Raw genomic sequence first — 22332 nt, forward strand, 5'->3', positions numbered from 1 at the left:
CAAAGGTGAAAGTCCTCGTACAGTAGGTGTACTTTTCAGCATGGATCACATTAAAACTATGTGCAGGTTAGAAATGGCTGAAAACTTACATTTATGATGATAATCTTGTTTTAAATGTTTTCAGGCCTTATGGATCAGCACTTGACGTCTGAGTGGTGAGCGTTTGCAGTTTGAAATTGTTACATGCAGCAAAAGCTGTCAGGGTTGAAACTTGAAAAGAGTTGTACAAAGTTCTGTAGAGCAGCAGACAGAGGCAGGGACGCACCATCCCGCTGCGCAGAGCTTTGCTTGACCTTGCCTCTTCCTGCAATTCTGCAAGCAGTTCCTGTCCCTCCCTCGGAGCGGAGAAGCATTAACTGCACAGCCCAGCGAGGCAGACCTAGGAATATGCTCAGAGGGGCTGTGTACTGCTGGCCCAAGTAGACCAGGTAATGTAAAGCATTCTAGGAAAAAAATGATACAACTTTGAATTATGTTGTGGTATGTTATGAACATTTTTAGTAAGTTGTTTTATTGAAGCCAAGAAATGTGTCTTCTCCCGTAGAAGTTTCTCATTCACGAATGAGCCCTACTTCTACCTGGCTGGAACACTGCTCAGCAGTGTGTGGGTGTGCGCACGTGTGTGTAGCCATGTTTGTGGTATGGCAGCGGTCCTCAGTGAGGGCAGCGGGGGAGAAGAAGGTTCTTGCACTGCAGAGGAGCCCGTGGCTTCGCAGAGGTGCACTCCTGTAGCTGTTGCAGTTGAGAAGGGACCCTCTGCGCAGCCGCATGGGAAGTGCCCCCGTGCTCTGTGAAGAGGTGAGCGTGCTACTGTTGTAGCTGCTGGTGAAAGGGAGGGAATGCTTCTCTTCGGCAGCAGTTGAAGGTTGCAGAAAGCAAAGAGAAACGATGAAGGCTGTATGCTATACCAACGGAAGTTAGGAACAATTTTGGTCCAGCAGTGACCATTATTAATAGTTACAAATCTGACACCTTCAACCAGTTAAAGGCAGTTTTGGTCTGGCAATTAGTCATATCTCCTGGTAAAAGCAGAGGGTTTCCTCTGAAAATGATGTTTGAGATCCTAAATCCCCTCAAAAGCCATTAGGGATAAGTGCATCTGTTGAGCTTGAACTTTACACACATACCTGCAGTAAGCTACCGTATGTCCTAGGTGCCTGCCCTTTTTTTTCCTGTTTAGATCAGAAGTGTTTCTTGCCTTTGAGAGGGATTCTGACTGTGGTGCTGCAAGCTGGAGGGGTGATAGATAGATGCAAAGGTTTAACTCTCTGGTACTTGCAGGTGTTGCTCTGTGCAAATGTCTCTGCTTGCAGAGACTTGGGCCTTGTCGCAGTGCAATTTGGAGGATAGCCTCTCCTGGTACCTCAGTGGTTATCTCCAGCTGAGGTGCAGCAAGGAGCCAGTTGGCTCTAAGTGGTGACTTGACAGAGGGAGAACAGGCATCAGGTGCTGTGTTGTCTCTACCCTTTTGCTATTCAGGGCAGGGCCAGACCAGATAATCTTCCACTAAATTAAAAGTAGTTAAGTAGTTAGGAGTAGTAACATAGTTAAAGAAGTCAAAGTAACATTGCCTTTTCAGCACAGCAAATGCAGTCAGTTCTTGTGTTCTGAGTACTGATTTAAATACAAACCAACGAACGAAACGGAAAACCCTCAAGTTGGTTTAAACAGTGTCATTTGAATGTTTGGTTAGTAATGTAGAACAGCTTTGTATGTGCTAGAACCATAATCAGCTAATGCAAGTGACTTGACTACTGAAGGTACTTTCTTGGTATTTGAAATAAAAGTATCAAGTAAAAAGGATAGTTGGGAGGGGTGGGGCAGGATGGAAGGAAGAGCCACTATAGCATGATATAGGTAGAGCAATGAGGGTTTTTCTGGCAGTTTCCAAAAGATGATCTGCTCTTCTGAGCTGGGTGTTGTACTGCTAACGGGAGGAGTCATGATCCCTCAACAGCCTGGTGTGGGAGCATCTTTCACGGATGAGGAGCGGGCTCTGACTGCTAGCTTACAGCCTGGCAGCTGTGCAGCTGCTTGCTGTGTTACGGGAGCTCAGCTGTAGCAAAGACTGCAGAGCTAGCAGGGTCCAGAGCCTCAGCAAGGAGACTGGCTGCAGCTACAGTGTTCACAGCTCTGGGGTCTCTGCTTGCCCTGTTCCTGTGTGCACAGAAGTTGTTACCTGGGGGCAGTTGTTCATGTCTGGAGGGAAAGTGGGCCAGAAGGTGGGAGCGTGGAAGGCCTGCATTCAACACAGGCAACGAAGGAAAGGGTGCTGTGTGCTGAGGTGCTTTCTGTGTTAGTTTAATTGCAGTTTAGACTAGGTATTTAAAACATGCCTGGATCTTCATTTGGATCTAGCCATTTCCTGAATGATTTTTTTGTTAAGTGTTAAAGCTAGGGCTCTCTAGGCAATGGCCTCCTGTGAAGTATTAGTTTGTTTTAAGACTTGTGGGTAAAGATTTATTTTCTTAAAGGCACTCAGAAAAGAAAGCTTCATTCTCTGCTTAAAGAACAAGCTAGTTGTGGCTTCTGTGGGGGTTTTGGTTTGTTTACAGATCCCTCCTGTGTAAGGGGTGAAAAAGATGATACTGGAGAAATACCCCAGGGAGGGGGTGGCTGCTGTTGCCCCCTGCCCCGACAGGCGGCCCGGGAAGGAGAATCCCGATTCAAGCTGGCCGCATGTATTCACAGGCTTGTTCTGCTCATCTCAGAAGGACTGCTCACCTGAACAAGAAAAGACCACTTTCTTTCAACCCTCAAAAGAAGGTATGTTCAGAGTTAATTATTTATTCAGACTAAAAAAAAAAAAAAAAAGGAAAAGGAAATACACTGAACTAGCACTAAAAGACTGGGTTTTTTTTGTAAGTCCCCTTGTGATTGCAAGTTCTTTTCTGAAGTTACCTGTGGAGAACACATGACAAATCACTTAAACACAGCAAAAATCATGTTTGGGACACAATTTACAAATTACTCTATTTAAAACTTTAATTTGTGATATTAATGACTGCAAAACACTTAGAATGACATTGTTAAAGGCACATTTCATTTTAATGCATAGTGTACCATTCTAAAATATCCTAATTTCCTTACAAAGTGCTTGAGCAGCCACATACAGATAAAGTATAGCAAAATATATTTACAATCTAAAGTTTAAAATCTTAATCTGCCTAAAAATATTTTAAAAACTACAGAGATAAAATTAGTGCTTTATTTCAGCTTAACTGGGTGAACATACCCTGCCCTCTAATTTTTTTTAGTGATTTACTTAGATTAAAAAAAAAAAATTCTGTACAAGATGTAGTTACAAAAAGATATTTCCCAGGGTGTTTTCATAAATGCTAAGAAGCACCCTGTTAGATGCTCATATATATATTTGGGAACCAAAATGGGTAAGCTGACTGTACCTCAAAAGTATTTAGTGTTTAGTTTCAGCTAGAAACAGGAACATAATTTCTTATTAATTAGTATCTGGAAACAAGTAGTGCTGAAGCATTCCCTCACTCAGCCAAACATGATTGATAGCGTTTTGGTAGAGATGCCTTGCCTGGTCATGGACAGGGGAAGCCTTATTTAAAACTATTAACCCATTTTCTCCCTAGGCATCCTCCCTGCCTGACCCTGCAGGTCTGTCCAACATCATGATTTTAAATGAACACCTTAGTGTTTCATGCTCAGCTTAAAGAAATGATTTGTTTCTTCTTTGAATGATAAGTTTTGAATTCATTTTTGAGTGCTGATTCTCACTGTCTTAGCACAGAAACTCCTGGCTAGGATGAACCTGTGTTCTGAATGTTGCTAGAGCTAAGGAAAACACTGGAAGCTTATTTTCCAAGAATTAGTGCTTGCCCACAGAACACCAGGTACCAAAAATAGGTCTTGGCTTACAAGTACACACAGTGTCTGGTCTAAGTTGTTTTTCAGCTTTTGAGGTACAGCTCTTTAGTGTTAAGAGGTTTATAAAATATACACTGTTTTATCAAAAATATTTATACATTCTGTTACAACATATTGCCTTTACATCCTCAGTAACTGCCAATCTAAGTTCTGGAATTCAGTGGCCCAAAATGTGTACAGATATTGTTTCTCTCAGAGTTTGGTGTTGTTCACATGACCACTGTGCAAAATTAATGAAGTGGTATAATTAAATTACTTGCCTGGACATAAGAATACATTACAACTTCCAAATATACATGTTCACAGCATGTATACATTGAAAATCCTTATGTTTTCTAAAAATGATATGATATTGTACAGCAGATACAGGATGATCAAGGTGGTTAAATATAGAATGGTTAACTTATCTGTCCATGCTGAGTGGAAAAGGCATGAAGTTCAAGAGTATAGAGGTGGATGGGCTTGGGGAATGCATATTCTTTGTTCCTTGTGGTTAAGACTGAGCAGACATCTTTGTTACATTCTTCATCTCAGCCAGGGTTTCTTAAGCCATGCTTAAAATGCTTGAAGGCAAAACTGTTTGGCAACTGGCTTTGGTAGACTTCCTGGAGTTTTCTGGGTTTTTTTGTTTTTTTGTTTTTTTTTTTTTAAATGGAAGCACTTACAATGTTATCTCAAAAGCAAGGCATTTAACATTTTTCCTAATAAATACCAAAGAAAATTTACAAAACAAGGCATCTGTTCTTATTTACCATTATTTTAAGAACACAAGATGAAGGTATACATAAAATGTGTAGTTCTTATAGACTGCACAAGATAATATTTATTGAACATCATTTGCCTTCTCCAGATAGAACCATGTTGTGTGTGAGTGTCACCAGTATCCCAAACTTCTATTTTAATGTGGCTGAGTAGAATTAAATGATTACCTAGCTTAAAGTCTGCTTTTCCCACTTAAGGCAGGTATTAAAAAAAATTATCTGCTGTAGAAGAGTAAGAGAAACAGTACAGATCCAAGTGTGCCCATGTGCAGGAGCTTTATATGGCCTGGATTCACCAACTCAGCTTAAGAACTCCATAGAACTGCTTTCCAGTGCTCAGATTAAAAAAAAAAAAAAAATACAAGGAGGCCACTCTTCACAAGAGTGTTAAAACAGTATTTAAAATGATCTTCATGTGATTTAAAAACAGAAGCTACAGGTGGCACAGAGAGCAACTGAAGGGTTGGTATTCTTCTGAGAGGCATTCTTGTGAGCCAGTCAGCTAGGATTTCACAGTGTCTAGAAGTTAACACCAATCAGCAATGTAATCAAAATCTCTGAACATTTCCTGCTCTTCTTCTGAAAGTATCCTTGGTTCCCGGGGTGGAGTGAGGATAGGTGCTTCAGAGGTAAATTCATCATCAAAATTACTAACATCTTCTCTTCCTCTAATGGTGGGTACAAAAGGAGGTTTCACTTTCTTGGCCAGTAAAGCATTCCAATCTATTAGCTGTAAAATAAGTTTAGTTTAGTTCAGGTTTAGTTTCCTGTCTCTACTCTTTAAGGACCTTAGAAACAATATTAGCTTGTACTCACCCGGAAGAAGTGATGCTTTTTCACATCCTCAGCATCTTTCTCTCCAGCTCCAAGACGCCGCTCTGGATTTCTTCGTAGGAGCTAACAAAACATGTGAGATTTTAGCACAAAAATTCAAGGGTGTGGGGAGGAGTTAGGAGGGGATGAGTGCTACTGTATAAAAGAGCCAACATCAAGATTGATGGACAATGGAAGTAGCATTTATACTGCATGACCCATGGAAAATTCTTGGTCTGCAGAGAAAGGAAGGGAAAGGCAAACCTAAAGGTATGTAGGCATAGAGATAATGGTGCTCTTTGGAGATGCCTGAAGCACTTAGCAAGATGCTACAAGCAGGCCAGCTATAAGCACCATGCAGATCTGCTCTGCCAGGCCTCTCAGTATCTAAGGCAAGTTGTGGCACTAGGTGTTCAGCACAAATTTTTTTTTGGTGGAGAGGATACAGAATTTGCATAAACTAGCATTGCTCCTGTGCCCAGCTCTTTCACAGCAGTTGAGTTGTCAGAGAAGGCTGGAGAGTGCTTTACACTTGGTTAAATAGAGGGTTTTCTGACTGCTGTAGGAGGTCAGATAATTCCACTTGTGGATCATGCTGTTCTGACCAGAGCACCATTCTAGGCAGTGTGCCTAACATCAGGCTGAGGTGATATTAAGATTGCTGCATTATCAATGTAAGTAAGTGTCTACTATATTAGATAAGGATTCTTGTTTAATACCAGGTTATCTAAATAGGATAAATATCAAGTAGATAAATGCAGTAATAAAAAACTTTCAGGGTAGATTTAAATAGTTTCCCTTGTGGGTCACTATAGTGTATGTTGTGTCATGTAAAAATCAAATATACAAAGTCCTATAAGAACACTGCAACATCTAATAGGGGTACTACACCTGATGGATATAGCATCCTTCCTTTTTGCTCGTATATGTGATAGTAAAATATTTTGTCCTTAAGGAGGCCAAGATCAAATCAAGATTCAATCATATCTTTTTTCCTAGAATGAGCCTAGGGGCAATGTTTGAGATGCCTGGTCACATCAGAGTTCAGGCCATACTGTCAGTGGTCTGTTTTCTTTGCTCAGAATAGACTCAGAAGTTCTAGAATAAGCAGCTAGTGTAAATGTACAATCTTTGAGACTGCATAAGAATCTCCAATTTAGATGGGAACAGTGCACACAAGCTACAGCTCCATAAGCCATGCAAGTACAAAGCTCACTGTGCACATTCTGGGTGCTGTGTAGCAGTTCTGTCCCCTGGGGATCTGGTCATTGCAGTTTTCACAATATCATCTTTCCCAGATATTGCATTACAACTTTTTTCCTTCCTCCTCTGGACAGACGCTCTTTCTGGGGGAAGCACTCAGCTCAAGCTGTAGAATACATTGCCACCTAAATACTTGCTTTGTCAGTAGCTTCCGTGACATGCTTTAACTTACATGCATGCTGCTGCACTTTGCTGAATTAGATGCTAGACTAATAGTTAGTGTCAGACACTTGAGTGGAGAGGCTGCTTTCCCAGGCTTTGAATCACCTCAAATAAATGCCTTTCCATCAACTGAGGTCACCTAAAGATGATGTCTGAAGTTAGAGGCATTACTCAGGAACAGCACTAACAACACTCGATCCTAAACAAAGTCAGCTGTTCTTTGCCAAGAGTGGGAATGGAGATGCCATGTCTGTGGTGTTCCCTGCCCCAGTTGGAATGAAATCAAAAAGATTTAGAAGTCTTTGAATTCAAAGACTTCTATGTGACAATGTTAATCTAACAGATAGGTCAATACACCAGTGTTCTGCCAAAAAAGAAACCTGAACTTCTCTAGTTAGATAGAGCTAGGAAAGAATATAGGGAAAGATAAGTTCAGGGAGAAAACAAGAGTTTTAATGTTTTATGTTTCAGAAAGAAAAACTTGCCCCTGGATAACCAAGTAAAAAGGCACTGAGAATTTTTCATTTAAGGCCATAAATGAAGCAAGTCTGAAATTTAATGTAAAAAAAGAAATCAAGTGTAGGTTCTTAAGCATCTTACTCCTCACAAAAGTGATTAATCTCTCCAATGCAGAAGAAAAGCAGAATAAGAGGAATATTCTAATAGTTTTATTATGTTCTTACCCTTCTCATTATAGAGATAGCTTCTGTAGACAGAAATCGTGGATATCTTACTTCATCATTTACAATACTGTCAAACACCTCTTCTTCATCATCTCCAGGGAAGGGAGACTGTAATGATGGTAATCAAAAATATCATTAAACAGGCTTAAAAATCACTTTCAACTGAAAACAACTTACATTCAGCTGCCAGTTTGGAATTAAGACACCCTAAAATCTAGTTTTACTTTTCCCAGAAAGGAACATTTTAGTTTTCCTATAGCAAAGGAGAGACATGTAAGACAAGTTGATATCATCCCTTAATTTTTACTGACAGACTGATTTTGGGTGCCTGATCAAGCGAGCAAAAACCATTGTTTTTATAATAAATATGTTTAGTATATGTTACAACTCAAATGAGCTTTCAAGTGGCCTGAGTTGTAGTCCACATATTACAAGCCCCCCCCCCACACACTTTTTTTTTTTCCTTTCTTAAGTTGAAAAGGAATGAAAGGAGGTTGAATGATTCCCCCCTCCTCCCCCAAAAGAGGGAAGGACTGAATAGCTAATAGTTTTTTTCCCCAGGCTTTTAAGCATGCAAGCCATTGCTGTGCTACCTGGGAGATAATGTAACAAAACGGACCAGAAGGCAAGGCAATATATGCAATGGTAAATAACTATTCAATAATAATTTATTTACATTAGCTCTTTACATGGAATTAGGACATTGCTTGAGTTATGCATGCACTAAAACAGTAAATAACATTGCATTTGGCATAACCTGACACAACTATCCAGTCCTATGTATTAAGGTTCAGTTATATTCAAACTAGATGGAGGTTTGATTTTCTCCCCAAAAGCATTTGAAAGCAGAAGACTTCTATAGTTGTGTTCAGTCCAAAGAGACTTAAGGAGGCATTCAAACATGAACATAACTGATTAGGTAATTGAAATGAGTTGTTAGGTTGTTGTGCCCTGTGTGCCGGTGTGCGCTGTTTTATTGCTTGAAGACTCCGATATTAGTGCTCCATTACCATAATTCTATTTAAAGCATAATCATGTACTTAAAAGCAAAACAAAAGTCCAGAGGTTAAGGTTTGCACCAGCTATAACTCATTTACTTCCACAGCAGCTGACCATTCAACGCCATTGATATCTATAGCATTACAGTAGCTAGTAACATAAGTAGCTGCTTAGTGGTTTTATGCCTTTCTTTTCCTCAATGAAACTTCAAGATGTTCACTGTAAGACTGGTATGCCTACACATACTATATATTACCATATATACTATTACAATATAACCTTGACATGTAGAAATCATATGAAATGTTGACAAATTGGTATTTTAAGTCTTGCAACTGTTTTTACATACATCTGTATTGTGTTTGCATTGAGTCTTACTAGAACTTACCTCACCCACTAGCATCTCATAGATAAGTACACCAAGACCCCACCAGTCTACTGCTCTTGTATAGGAAGTTTCCGTCAGCACCTCTGGAGCAAGAAATTCTGGTGTGCCACAAAACGTGCTTGTTCTGTCTCCATATCCCATTCCTGAAAAGTTACAGTTAATGAGAAGCAAGCAGTATCCTCTGCCACTCCACAGCTTATTTCTTCAGCAAGTGAAGCTTCTCTCTAAAGCAACTTCAGCATGATGCTGCAGTTCCAAGGTCAGTCTTGAAGACTCAGTCTAATAAGTAAAACATCCCTCTGCTCTTCACTCCTCCCATCCCAGGCAATGTGTTCCAATCTAAGCTTTTCTATCCCTAGCTATGTGCAATGAGCCAAATTAAGCCTCCAGTTACAGCTTTGTCACCATGTCATCTTTGCTGTCTTTAGAAAGATACAAGCTGAATCTTATATTATGTTTCTTCAAGCTAGTAGAGGAAAACCTGGAACTCTAGTTTGGTCAAACATGCCTATTATAGATGCTTCTGTATCAGCAAAGCTACATTTAACAATGGTGTAGAAGAACAACTTTGCTTGAACAAAGCAAGCCCTGTACAGGCTTGGAAGGGAGGCACAACAACAAACATAGCACCACAAGGACAGATGTAACACTGAGACCCCACAGAGCTGCAGTGCTGTGGAAAACAAAACTATTGTAGTAATCAGTAAATCAAAGAACAAACTTTCGTTGTCCTTGTTTCCTTTTGTCATGTATGGAACTTTTTTGTAGGTAGTCTCACATGACTTGCCCTAGGATATAAGAATAGCAGTAATGCTTGACCCAAATTTACTAAATTCTTCTCTGTTAGGCTAAAAGTGATAGATTTGGAAGACAGGTTATACAAATTGGAGAAGAAGAAAACAGACCTTGTAAGATCTTCCCTCCTAGTGGGGTTTCCAAAAGGCACTTCCCCAACCCAGACAAAAGATCTGCAGTTACTGCTGTTACATCTATTTTACATCTCATTTGAAAGATAGTTGCCAGCAGCTAGATGCTAGAAAGTATTTGGGGAGAAGTTTCTCTACTTTAGCTATAAAATATTATTAAGTATTGATTATTAGTATTTAGTGTGTCCCTTCCATATGCTTAGAGTTACAACAATTTGAGAATTAGAAAATAGATAATGAATCTGTAAAAATGTAAGAGGTATGGAATGGTGTTTGATTTCCACTATGCAGTGTCAACATGTTTAGAACAAGAAGAAACACTTAATGCATTTTCTTTTAATTTGTAAAAGCAGCAGGGTGCCTCATAAATAAGCAGAGATGACATGAAATAACAGTCAGAGTAGGTGTTCCTCACAACTAAAAAAGGGGGCTATGCCCAGATGCTCCTGGTATTTGCCTACCAAGGAACTTCTGACAATCTGTACATGTATACAACCCAGAGATGTAATTTTTCCTTCAGATGATACAGGGTAAATATACACTATACATACATTTGTCAGTTCAAGAATCTTAAGAGAAAACAGTCAAAAGCAGGTAAGACAATCTAATTCCACTGAAAAAAAAGTCATTTAAAAAAAAAGCTGTTACCTTCTTTGCAAAGACCAAAGTCAGCAATTTTCACAAAGCCGTCTGTGTCCAGCAATAAGTTATCCAACTTCAAATCTCTAAGTGAAGATTTGAGAATAAAATTGCATCACTGATATTCCTTCACTACTATTCAGAACATTTGCAATTCAGCTGTTGGAAGTGTCTTTACTTACTACTTATGTACTTTTTAATACTTAACTAATACGCCTTTACTTACCTGTACACTATTTTGTGTTCATGTAAATACTGAAGTCCAAGAACCACACATGCAGCATAGAACCTGTTCAAAAAAAGTTAAAATTCCAGTGATTTCAGTCCTCCTTTTCAAAATGTGAGGTTCATCATTATTTGCCTTTTTAGATACAGAATAATTTTATACAACTCAAGAATTTTAAAACTATTTGGCAAAATGTTCACACAAAACCTGCAGTTTTCAAGCTGTAGTATGTTCTCTTGGCCTGAAGGAGACATCTTCTGTAGTGCCCACTGCCATGGTACTGAAGAATTTGACTTGGCTATTTTGATTTTTAATTTAGCTTTTTCATGCAATCTTTTCCCCCCAAAGTATTACAAAACATTAAATATTTGTATATCCCATATTTGCATTGAACTTAGATTCAGGCACATTAAGCTTGCACATACGTTTTCCTAACAAAATCAGTTTTAATTGCTGGTCCTTTTTAGCACTAAGGTAGTACTTTCTGAAATGATCTAATATAGAGGCATGTAGTACTGAAGATTTTAGTTCTTGTCCATCAAAACACAAAGTACTTTCACTTAAAGCCACAAAAGGAATGGATACTTACACTGCTCTTGGTTCAGAGAAGACATCAGTATGAATGTGCATCATCAGGTCCCCACCAGCAGCATACTCCATTACAAAGCAAACGTGATCTTTAGTTTGGAAACAAGCAAAAAGGTTCACCAAGAAGGGATGCCTTACACTATTCACAGTTTCAAAAATTCGCTTTTCACACATCAAGCTGCAAACAGAGAATTAGTAAAGTTTAATGGTGAATCCTGAACCACAGATTTTCAATTTGTAAAAAATGTTTGGTAGTTAAGACCTTATGCTTTTCCCTCTGTTCCTGAAGATAAAAAAAATGAGAACAAAACTTGGTCTTTAAGACAGTGCTTTTAAATATCTGCACACACTAAGTTGATGCCAGTATTTCTGAGAAGGTGGCTCTGGCTTTCCCAACTGAAAAAGGAAATCTGGCAGTCCATGAAAATTGAAGCCTGTCTCTTACTACATTCAAATACTCATTTACACCAGGTATACATCAATATTATGTGACATCAGTGTCAATCCATTTTTTTTTTTTTTAAAGTTTTAACCATGTACAATACACAAAAAGTGGGAAAACAGTAGTAATTCTATAGACACTTGTTTATAATCATTCCTGATTATTTCTCCTTGCCACTTGGTTAATTTGTAGTTTATTTTTAATTCAGTTACCTTTCTTTCTGCATGTTATATGAATTAGTCGCTATTAAGCAGTTGTAAAAACACCTTTTTGCACTAGAATTGTCCAATTTGGTAACCGCAATTTTACTTCCCAACAAGCAGTCTTAGTTCTTTGGCAAAAAGGTCAAACAAAACATCAGAATACACACAAAACGAAAAGGGAAAATATAATGGACAAAGTATGACAGTACATAATGGGTTGGGAAATGCCAACCATTTCTGCCAGTAAAGAAACTAGTCACTGTCCTGCAGGAATGTGATGGAAGTTTATAAAACACAAGTAAATAGAAGTGATTGTACCAGAACCTCAATGATGAACAGGGTCAGCTTTAAACCAGAGCTATAGTACAGGCATGGCAAGAGGGGCACTAAAGGAACCAGTGTTCCTGGGCTGTCCTGCTCCCTCCTTGCCCAAGAATAAAGGCCTCAAAGGTCTGTAACAGCCAACTGAGCCAAAGGAAAGGAGTCTTGTTTTGCTTTCACTGAATTTAATTACCATTTAGTAGCGCTTATAGTTGTGTTACATGCAGAAAGAAAACTAGTTGACTTATGAAGCGATAAATAGGCTTAATATTTGATAAAAAAATGACAAGAATGATGTTTTAAATATGTTACAACACTGCTTAATAATCATATTTAGCTATTGTTAGACACTATTTTTTGTGTGTTATTTTTTCCAATCAACTCACTCTAGCACTTAACTAGGTCACTGTAGGTTGGGAATTCAACACCACTTACTAAAATTAGTCAGAAGTCTTCAGTTTATGCTTTTCATTGGGGGGAAAGTAAAAACAAAAAACCTTCACATTTCTTCAAATAAGTCTAAAGTTGCAAATCCAAGCAAGTTATGGCTTTTTTGAGCTGCTTGTAAACTGTCATTTCTTTCTTAAGCTCTGTTTCTTAATTAGATCTCCTTTACTAAATGTGATGGAGGAATCAGGGCATTAGCTGTACTTCTCCCTGTATTGCATTTTAGTTAAGTCAGATTCCCAAGCTCCAAAGGGAGGAGCTCTTACATAGGAACAGCGTCATGGAATTGAGGTTATCGTTTCTGTAATGCTATCATCCTGAAGCCTGACCAACAACAGGTGTAGCAGAGTGATCCAAAGCAAAACAGTCCTCATTGTTCTTTTAAAGAAAAAAGGACATTAATTATTTCCCAGTGTTCAGAATAACCAATTCATGTATGTGCTGAATTTCCTGAACCTGTCAATGAAGAGATTTACATGGATACAAAAATACTCAATTCAAGCATACAGGTAGAATGGGAATATAGTGTAGAGCACTAGTAATGTTTCATACTGTATTCAGGACAAATTTCTAAGTTATTTAAGCTTGCACTAAAAATATACTGCAAAGTGTTCTTTCTTTAATAATAAATGAAAAGCTTCCATAATTTGTATATTAGTTACCTGCTTAATAATAAAAAAAAGTCTATGAACACTTGTTTTTCATTTCTTATCCACTGCATCCTATGGAGGAATAGTACATACTTAATGTATTAAAAAACTGACCTGTCTACTTCATCACGAGCAACAATATCTCCTTTCTTTAAGGCTTTAATAGCAAACATCTCATTTGTGTTTTTGTACTCTGCCAGCAGCACCTAAAACAGAGAATAAATGATTTATTTAAGAATTATGTGCATTTTTTAAAACAGATCCGTAGTTAGAAAGTTACCTTTCCAAAGTGTCCTCTGCCTAGTACAGCACAACATCTGAAATCCTTCAGACTAAATTGAAATCTTTGTTGTGTTCTGTGTAAATAAAAACGAATTTCAAATCCAAGTTTTTTTTTTTTTTTTTTTTTTTTTTTTTTAACTTTAAGAAACATTATTAGAAGCAACAAAACCACTACATTTTTACCTTCTATCTTCAGGCTCTCTGATATTGGTGTATTTTATGTCTGAATGTGGAACATCAGGCTCACAGATTATTTCAGGCTGGAGTTTTGGGACAATACTATTTCTGTCATTCTCAAAATCAAGAGTTGTTACTTCATCCTGTGAAGAAACAGAAGTCTAAAGATTTAAAACAAAGATTGCTAAAGCAATTGAGTGCAGACATTTTTGCTTTAAGCATGTGAAATTCTTAACACAAGCACTGACTAAACTAAAATGGTATACACTAAGTCTAGGCAGATAAGCAAGCTTTTAACAGCCTCTGATGACATCTATTCCCCCAGTCATTCAGCTCTTTATTAATAAAAGAATTTTTCCCTGACTACTGTGATGATTTTAGGCTTTTGTATTTTCTAGGATGGAACCAAGCAGTGACAGGAAGAGTTAAACACATCAAGCACAGAAAAGGTTTGCTACTGAACATAATTAGGGTATTCTTTTGAGACAATTCTGTATGTGTAAATTATGAAAGCATACTCTAAAACATAAAGGAAGAAATCCATCATAAATATACCAACATTACATCCTTATTAAAATATATAACCTGAAATTCTTAAAGTATCTTGCCTGAGCTGATGTATCAGAAGCCTTTATCTCAGAGAAAGGTTCACATATTTCCCCAAGGGAAGATGCACGGGGTGGAGCAGGTGGAGGCTCAGGCTCAAGTTCAAAGTCCAATTTGGCTACAGGAGAGTCACTGGCAAGAAAATAAATAAATCTTCAGTGCACAGCAGAAACAGTTTTGATAGTCAACTCAAACTGCATGCTAAATGGATTTTTTCCTAAAGCAAGTTTTGTGTGCATGCACACATATATCTATATATATTATATATATAAAATGGATATCCAAGATTAAAACATTAAGAGGTCTTAGATTTTATGTGTATGTTAGCATGTAAACATTTTACCATTACTTGTGCTCTTAAAAGTACTTAAAAATTGTAGATGTCACCAACCTGGCTGGCAGTGCTAGTTCAGAAACATGCGCATCAACCACTGGCACTGTAGCAGGTACTGGTGCTTGAGGGCTGAAGGTGCCAGAGTGATTTACTGTAGGAATAGCTCTTCTCACCAGCCTTCCCCAAGTGGCAATATTAATATTCATTTGAGGAGCTCTGAGAAATGTTTTGCCTGTGGATATTGTGAATAAAGAAAATAGAGTACAAATAATTTCCTTACTTATTACCAAAAGCTATAATTAAAAAAAAAATTCATATTCATCAGTTCATAGTTTATGAAGAACAAACTGAATTTGTCATATTTCTTAGTATTCCCTAATTATTCACCGTTAAATGCTAATGCATAATAAAGAATTCTAAAACAAAACACTTCTAAATGCAGTGCCAAAAATTTAATTATCAACAGCTTTATACACGGACAAACATTAGGGCTCAGTATAAAAATGCTGCAAGTCTTTAAACTATATGTTACATATTTATATTAAACAATCACCTTGCTGCTTTGAAAAAATTTTCTTCTGTCTCTGGAGTTTTGGTCTTCTTTCAATAACTGGATTAAAAAATGTAACCTGCAGTTCAAATAACGTGTGTGTTATAATTGAAGTTTCAGAACAAAATGCATTCTTAAAAGTTCAAGAAAAACTTTTTAAACTATTCTGCAATATCATACATACCAATATGCTTAAGTGTTTCTCTAAGGAAATATTCTTACCTCTGCAAACAGAGTGCCCTGGGGTTCAAGATAGAGGCACATGCCATGCCGTTGGTTATCCAGGAAGTCTTCCAACCTCAGAAACTTTACTGCACACAGAGATCTCCAGTCACGCCAATAAACTGAAATTTCTAATTCACGTGACTAAGACAGTAAACATATACACAGGAAATTACTTATTAATAACTGTTCTTCAACAGTTATCTCTATACAGTCTTAAGATCTAGTACTTCAAGCTAGAAGATGCAGAGCTGTTCTTTTAAAAAGGTGCCAGCGCTAACTGGCCATAATGAACATGCTTTCACTAGGATGATAGCAGCATTTCACCTCATTTCAAGTGTGATCTCCAGTATTCAAATAAAAGTATTAAAAAAACCCCAAAACCAAACAAACCCAAGAATAGAGGGAGATAGTCACAAATACTCACCTGACTTTTTGCTTCTGTTTAACAAATGTGATAGTTTGATATATTTTAGCTTAAACTCTGGGAATATATTTTTAAGTTTGCTTAGAAACCCAGACTTTGATAGTTTTCCATGTTATTTATACATATCAATTGCATTTCATGCTATATAGTGTATGATATTTTAAGTATCTGGACACATGTCATGATGCAAGACTTCATACAGTATCTCTAGAAATAGATACTGTGTTTGTAACATGGTCATGAAGAGGAGGTATAAACTCTTGCGTTTTTCAGCAAACTAGAACTGCTGCTATGATTATGTATTTTTTGAGTGTCTTACATGCTTGTTACAAAAGCTGCTATTAAAAGGTGAAGAATTCTGCAATATGATTGATATAAACAGCAGCATTGCATGGGACTAATTTGAATTAGCATAATTTTATTTCATCACAGTGCGTCAGGTTACTGTCGTTATATGATGGCTGCAGGTATTAAAAGCATCAAGGTTAAGAGAAAAACAGACATGATGGAGTAGGGACTGTGGGACCCAGAAATACGGGAAGATGTATGATCATGCCCAGCAGGAACAAGGTCCTTTTCCAGATCCAAAAAGCCATTTAATATGGAGTTCTTAAACAGAGGACATGAAACTAGACTAATAAGAGGAGCTACTAGACTTTGACTAGTTCTAGCCTTAATATGAGAACAACCAGGACTTCAGACTTCCAGCTGCTAGTTTTGTTCTGCACTGTTCCTAAAAGGAATTGGAATTTCTCTGGAGGGAAGGAATTTGGTTTTGGGATCAGAAAGGAAGGGGCGGGGTGGAGGGAAGGAATACTGGTTGGCACCAACTTAAGATGGGTTTTTTTTGGTTTGTTCTAAATATATACCTCAGATTGCTCAAAATAGACTGAAAGTTAAACTAAATTTTAGGACCTTCTCTCTGCGCATGCAGTGATGAAAAAATCCGTAATACCATAAGCATCAGGTTTCTAACACCAAAAGCTTGATTAAACTCATATAACAGAAATTCTCTAAGAGGAGTAAGGAAAGAAATATCAATTGTCCTCCACTTGTGTCCTCCAGGTAACACTTAAAGTTCTAGAAAAAAAAAGTGTTTGAGTAAATTCATTTATTATTCCTGAAGAGAAGTGATCAGCTTTGTATACAGTCAGGTATACTATGGATAGAAACTATACAAATTCTACAGCACAGCTTTGTCAAAATATCTACACTGTATCTGGTATTAGAATTTCCTGATAACAGAAGACAAGTTGACAGTCCTAATAAGAATTGAAGACATTAAAGCAACTACTATTACAGGCTTTAACAAGATGCCAAGTATTAGGTCTTGGCTAAAAATACTAGGTTGTATACTACATGAGAAGTTTTAGAATGCCAGACCAGCATAACAGCCTAGCCATGGGGAACTCATTCTGTTAAGGATGGGAATACCTGCACATGGGTCATTTGAACATAATCATGAAAGAGGAACAAAAAACCACTGATATAAAGCAACATGAAATTAATCTACAGAATGCACAATAACTGTCAATGAAGTAAGACCACATCTTTACCCTGTCTAGTTCCAGTGTAAATTTCTGATCCCATGACTGATTAGAAATAGGTTTCCAGCTAGTTTGACCAACCACAGTGTTATCCAGCTTCAGCACAGCACAGACTTCATCTGTAAGTAAAGTACACAAACTCAGCTTAAAGATTTAAGAGGATTTTCCACAAACAAAAAATCTTCAGTAAGTCTCTCCCCCTTCACTCTCCTTCCCCCTGCCAAAAGTAATCCCATATTTAATTGGTTCTTATGGGCACAATGGTGTGTTGTTTTTTTTTTTTTAAAAAACACATCAACAGATGAAAAAAATATATAAATTAAAGCTTCAAATCAATTTAGTGTTTTTAACTGCAGAAATACAGCACGCACATTAAAATGTGAATAAAAGGTTTGCAAAAAAGTATACTGAACTGGACAAGTCATCAGTTTTCAGAAGGTTTCGACTACTCCCACTTTTACTTTTACTGGTTCTGCTCATGAAAGATGATCTGGCTTCGTTTGGACTCCAACCAGGTAGCGTAATCGATGTGGCTTTTGATCGACCAGGGACATTTTCCAGAATATCTTGGCAACCCATTAGCCTAACTTCCAGGGTACCTAGAACAAGATAAGAAGTTATTTATCAAAAAAATCTCTATTCTTAAGTGTGCAAAGTGAATGACTACAAATTCATTTTATGGCAATATCTCACATTCTGACCCCTGCAGGATATAACAGAATTATCAGATGAAATCTGCATCGATTAAACGCTAAGACAAACCTACTGAAAATAAACATCAAGTCAAATACGTGGGAGCCTGCTTTCCAGAAGGAGCAACATTTTACCGAAATACCACAGAATAAAATTTTGTTCGATAATGTTAGTCTCAGAAATATCTTTCTTTTCTTTGCTTTAGAATTAACCTAACATAGGACAAATCAGTAATGTGCAACAATGCTTGTCAAATGTAAAGCAAAAAGGAGGAATAATTCATGATTGGTGTTAGCACCCAATACATAAGGGCAAAGATACATATGAGCTATTATGTTCATATGTTCTATCAAGCACTCTTCAACAAAATGTAAAGAGATGAAAAGTTAATGCATTTTGAGCAAAGGTCCACATTCATACAAGCACACTGCTCTTAAACACCTCAAGGAAGTTTGAGAGGTAAGCATGAAAATACATCAGGGAAAGCGTTCACGCAACTAGCAGTTTAGTAAAGAACAATCATCTCTACTCTGACACCTTTTTTCCTTTACAAGATCAAAGGTCAATGAAAACTTCTGTCAACCTTAAAAAAAGCCTCAATACTGTGAATCAGAGAACACTTGACTCACATCATGCTACCTGCAAGAATAGGTTGAAAAAACCCCCAAACCTAAAGCATAACTGTTGTACTATTCAAGTTCTTAAGTACTTAAAAATGGTCTGGCAACAGTATAACCAGAAGACACCAACAAACTAGTCTGAGAAGGAATCTCATCTTGTAGGAACTAATGGTCGTGACAATTAAATATTATGCTATAGAGACTAAGAGATGGTACTGGATCCCAAAACTGGTTAAAAGGTAAGGGAATACTTCATTTCTAAACTCTGTTCAGAAAAAAAGACAAAAAGGTTGCAAGCTTCTATAAGGGCTTGAATACCTAGAAAAAAACATTTTAAAAACTGTGCTAGTAGTATTGATCCATTTTTCCACAAAATGTTAGAGGCAAAATACAAAGACACTGTTCATTTAAATCCACTTCAGTACAAAAGCTCTTTGTGTAGCTAATATGAAAGTGAAACTATTAAGAACTTCACAAGCACATAGCCTTTGTTTTGATTTCTATTATAAAAGTGCTCATATGTATCAGTAAGTCTTATCTGAAGAGGAAGCATTTGTCACTGATGCATCTGACACATGATTATGTGTTACAGGGAAAGACTAAAAAAGTTGTTTTAAAAACACAAAGGCATGATATTTTGTATCCATGGACACTGATCATGAGGGGAGCTTCTGCACATTTATCATGGAATCTCATTACTCTGCAATTTTACAAGGGTCTGAGGTTTTGAAGTTTTTTTGCCCTTCACTACTTATCTAACTGGACCAAAATGCAAGACAGACTTGCTCCATTTTATTATGATTGCAGTTTGGCAGAAAAGAAGGGTTCCTCTTTTTGGTTTAAAATACTGCAGTTACTGACTCAGACATATGTAAAGGGAATAACATTTGAATCACAGATTGTTTTTGTAACAAGATTTCTCTGTTACAGTTGGTTTAATAACTGCATATAAAACTCTTTAGGAAACAAAAAACATCTGTACTGGTAATTCTTATCTGACAACTTACTAAATAAATTTAGTAATCCAGCATACCCCCAAATAATCATAGGTATTTGCTTTTCTTTAAGAACATTTGGAGGCAAATGTTTAAAAGTTTTAAGTATACTTTGTCTCTTGAAGCATTTTTCCTTTAATGAAGGACAACACTTCCAAGCAAACTCCAACTACAAGAAATTGCTCAAGCCTTATAACCTACTGTTAGGACATTTGTTTTTTAGTATTAAAAAAGTAATCTTCATGTTTATTTGCAAGGAACAAAATTTACAGAAATAGTGGCTTAATAGTTCTGTACACTTCTGTTATATTTCTAGATGAGAGAGAAAGATCCTAACATATGTTTTTCTAGCGTAAATCTCACCTTCTGGGAAGCCAGTGTTGTCCAGTGGATAAAACTGGAGAGAAAACGTGGGTGCCTGTCTCCAGCTCTGCCACTGCCTTGTTGCATGACCAGGGCAAGTCACTTAACCCTTCTGTACCTCAGTCTCCCCATCTCTAAAATGGGGATAATGATACTTGCCCACTTTAAGTGCTTGACAATGTAAAGATGAAAAGCCCTATGTAAATACTAGAAACATCATTCCAGAACAGCTTAACTTTAGGCCAGAACTGCACTTTTCTCCTCCAACGGGATTGAAAAGAGGTCAGCAAATAAATTTAACAGATTTATCTGCATTTTTTGTTCACAGGCACTTGAAAATTCAAAATGCCTTTGTCTAAGAAAAAACAATAAAATATGTATAGATTCTCAAATAAGAAACAACATTGGCATTAAAGACTTGTTTTAAACAATAAAAAAATCCCATAAAACATACCTGTTAAAGCTGCTGGTTTGGACAGTGTACTATATTGGTTTTGAGTAGATATTACACTTTGACGTGGACTTAATGTGGGTGAAGAGACCAATGAAAGCTCCTCTATAATAATACTGCTCTTTGGATGGTTTTTAGGAAGTTCATTCAATCTTTGTTCCAGTGAATACTTTAATAGGTCCAACTTCTGGCTTGATTCATTAAATCTTGCTTGAGCCTTTTTAAATAGAAAAATTAAAATATTTGTTTTTTCCTCTCCCTGAACAAACATTTAAAGTAAAATCTCAAATTGTAATTACATAAAATATTACTTCTGAAAGTGCTTTTCTGTCAGTGACCTTCCCAGATCCAAGTAATTTCATCACATTTTTTGCACCTTCTGCTACTGCATACTCTATCCTAAAATGATGCCGTAATTCTTCCATTCGGAGTTCAAGAGGGCTTATCACAGGTTTTGCTACAAAGAAAAAAGAAACAATCTTCATTGAAGACCATGCCCTTGTTTAAGTTTCTTTAATTTCTAAGCCTTCCTCCCACATACACACAGAGGGGTTGGGGGGAAGGGGGAAACAAACAAATTCGGTAGGCCTTAAAAGAAAGTCTTGTAGTACATCATAAAGGCAACAGTGAAATTTAAGCTTCTACATTTGTAAAAAGAAATAAGTGATCAGTGTCTCAATTCAATAAACAGGTCCTACTCCTTGAAGAGCTATAATTGCTAGAGGCTGGGAGTAGAACATGCCTCCAGAGGACAAATGCCTTTTAAGGGACAAATGCCTTTGCAGAAAGCCAAAACTCCCCAACATCTTTTGGGTGCCAAGGAGGGGAGTTTCAAGAATTCCACCCTTCGGGACCATGCTCTGAGGATTTATCCTTCAAACTGATCTGTACCTATGCAGCTCCCTGATCAATGTCTGATCCTTTTTCTGCTTCACACTAAAATCCAAGGGTATCTTGCTTCTGTAAGGATGGAGAATGCAAGAGGCCTCATACAATGCCCTCCCCAAATTGTTTGGTTAACAATTTCTAATGCCCCCTTCTGATAATGTTTACATTTCCTAACCAGAACTAGAAAGGTTCCTGGATATATTACTTGCTGTTTAAAGTTCTAAAAGTAGAATAAGCAGAAAAAAGCATTTGCAAGCCCCTTCTAGCTTTAATACCCATGTACAGATACAACAATATATACCTCCATAGATATGCACATTTAAACCTGCATCTGCTGCCAACTCTCTTAAAAGTTGTAGACTGGAAGGCTCCTCTCTCCTTTGAACAAACAACATGCACAACCCCTGTGCTAAGGGGGAGTGTTATTATTATTATTATTTTAAGTGTTAAAAAACCAAAACCCCAAACCATCAAGTTTTTCATTAGCTAGGAGATCTTCAGGCCCTGATTATGAGCATCATCATACAGCTTCAAGACCCAAAGAGATGCATATGAATGAAGTTCAAGAATAAGAGATGCACCAATATGCTCAGAATTTTATAGCACACCCATGTTATTATATCTCAAGGTCTTTACTTTTAAGAATCCCCAAGAAATGAGTTTAAAACTACTTATGAAATGCAGTATATATGCATGTTTCAAAACTGATCTAAAAACCAATTTTTGGTTTGTAAAATAGTTGATTGCTCAGTCTAGTCTAAATACCCATAAG

The 22332-nt window shown here is 37.2% G+C and overlaps 1 protein-coding gene and 1 long non-coding RNA gene across 6 annotated transcripts in view; one reads left to right on the forward strand and one right to left on the reverse strand.

The window, feature by feature from the left end:
- Positions 1 to 363: 363 nt before the first annotated feature.
- Positions 364 to 14464, forward strand: LOC136992554 (uncharacterized). The gene is made up of 3 exons (XR_010884889.1): positions 364 to 428; positions 2692 to 2766; positions 14263 to 14464. It is a non-coding gene; the product is annotated as an uncharacterized lncRNA (long non-coding RNA).
- The window catches only part of PKN2 (protein kinase N2), a 58379-nt gene continuing 39006 nt past the window's right edge, over positions 2960 to 22332 (reverse strand). For 4 of the 5 annotated variants that reach the window (XM_067300962.1, XM_067300965.1, XM_067300966.1 and 1 more), the window contains exons 5-22: positions 20984 to 21129; positions 20676 to 20889; positions 17964 to 18149; positions 17560 to 17669; positions 15577 to 15720; positions 15358 to 15433; positions 14862 to 15036; positions 14473 to 14602; positions 13871 to 14007; positions 13686 to 13761; positions 13520 to 13611; positions 11344 to 11520; positions 10755 to 10817; positions 10538 to 10614; positions 8964 to 9106; positions 7577 to 7684; positions 5472 to 5552; positions 2960 to 5385 (exon numbers count right to left, since the gene is read on the reverse strand). In XM_067300962.1, the coding sequence (XP_067157063.1) occupies positions 5182 to 5385; positions 5472 to 5552; positions 7577 to 7684; positions 8964 to 9106; positions 10538 to 10614; positions 10755 to 10817; positions 11344 to 11520; positions 13520 to 13611; positions 13686 to 13761; positions 13871 to 14007; positions 14473 to 14602; positions 14862 to 15036; positions 15358 to 15433; positions 15577 to 15720; positions 17560 to 17669; positions 17964 to 18149; positions 20676 to 20889; positions 20984 to 21129 (2339 nt within the window). In that variant the 3' untranslated portion in view covers positions 2960 to 5181. Of the gene's footprint in view, positions 5386 to 5471; positions 5553 to 7576; positions 7685 to 8963; positions 9107 to 10537; positions 10615 to 10754; positions 10818 to 11343; positions 11521 to 13519; positions 13612 to 13685; positions 13762 to 13870; positions 14008 to 14472; positions 14603 to 14861; positions 15037 to 15357; positions 15434 to 15576; positions 15721 to 17559; positions 17670 to 17963; positions 18150 to 20675; positions 20890 to 20983; positions 21130 to 22332 lie in introns of those variants that run through there. The other variant, XM_067300963.1, reaches the window with a different exon arrangement.

This window comes from Apteryx mantelli, chromosome 8 (assembly GCF_036417845.1).
Source record: "Apteryx mantelli isolate bAptMan1 chromosome 8, bAptMan1.hap1, whole genome shotgun sequence".
Classification (NCBI taxonomy): domain Eukaryota; kingdom Metazoa; phylum Chordata; class Aves; order Apterygiformes; family Apterygidae; genus Apteryx; species Apteryx mantelli.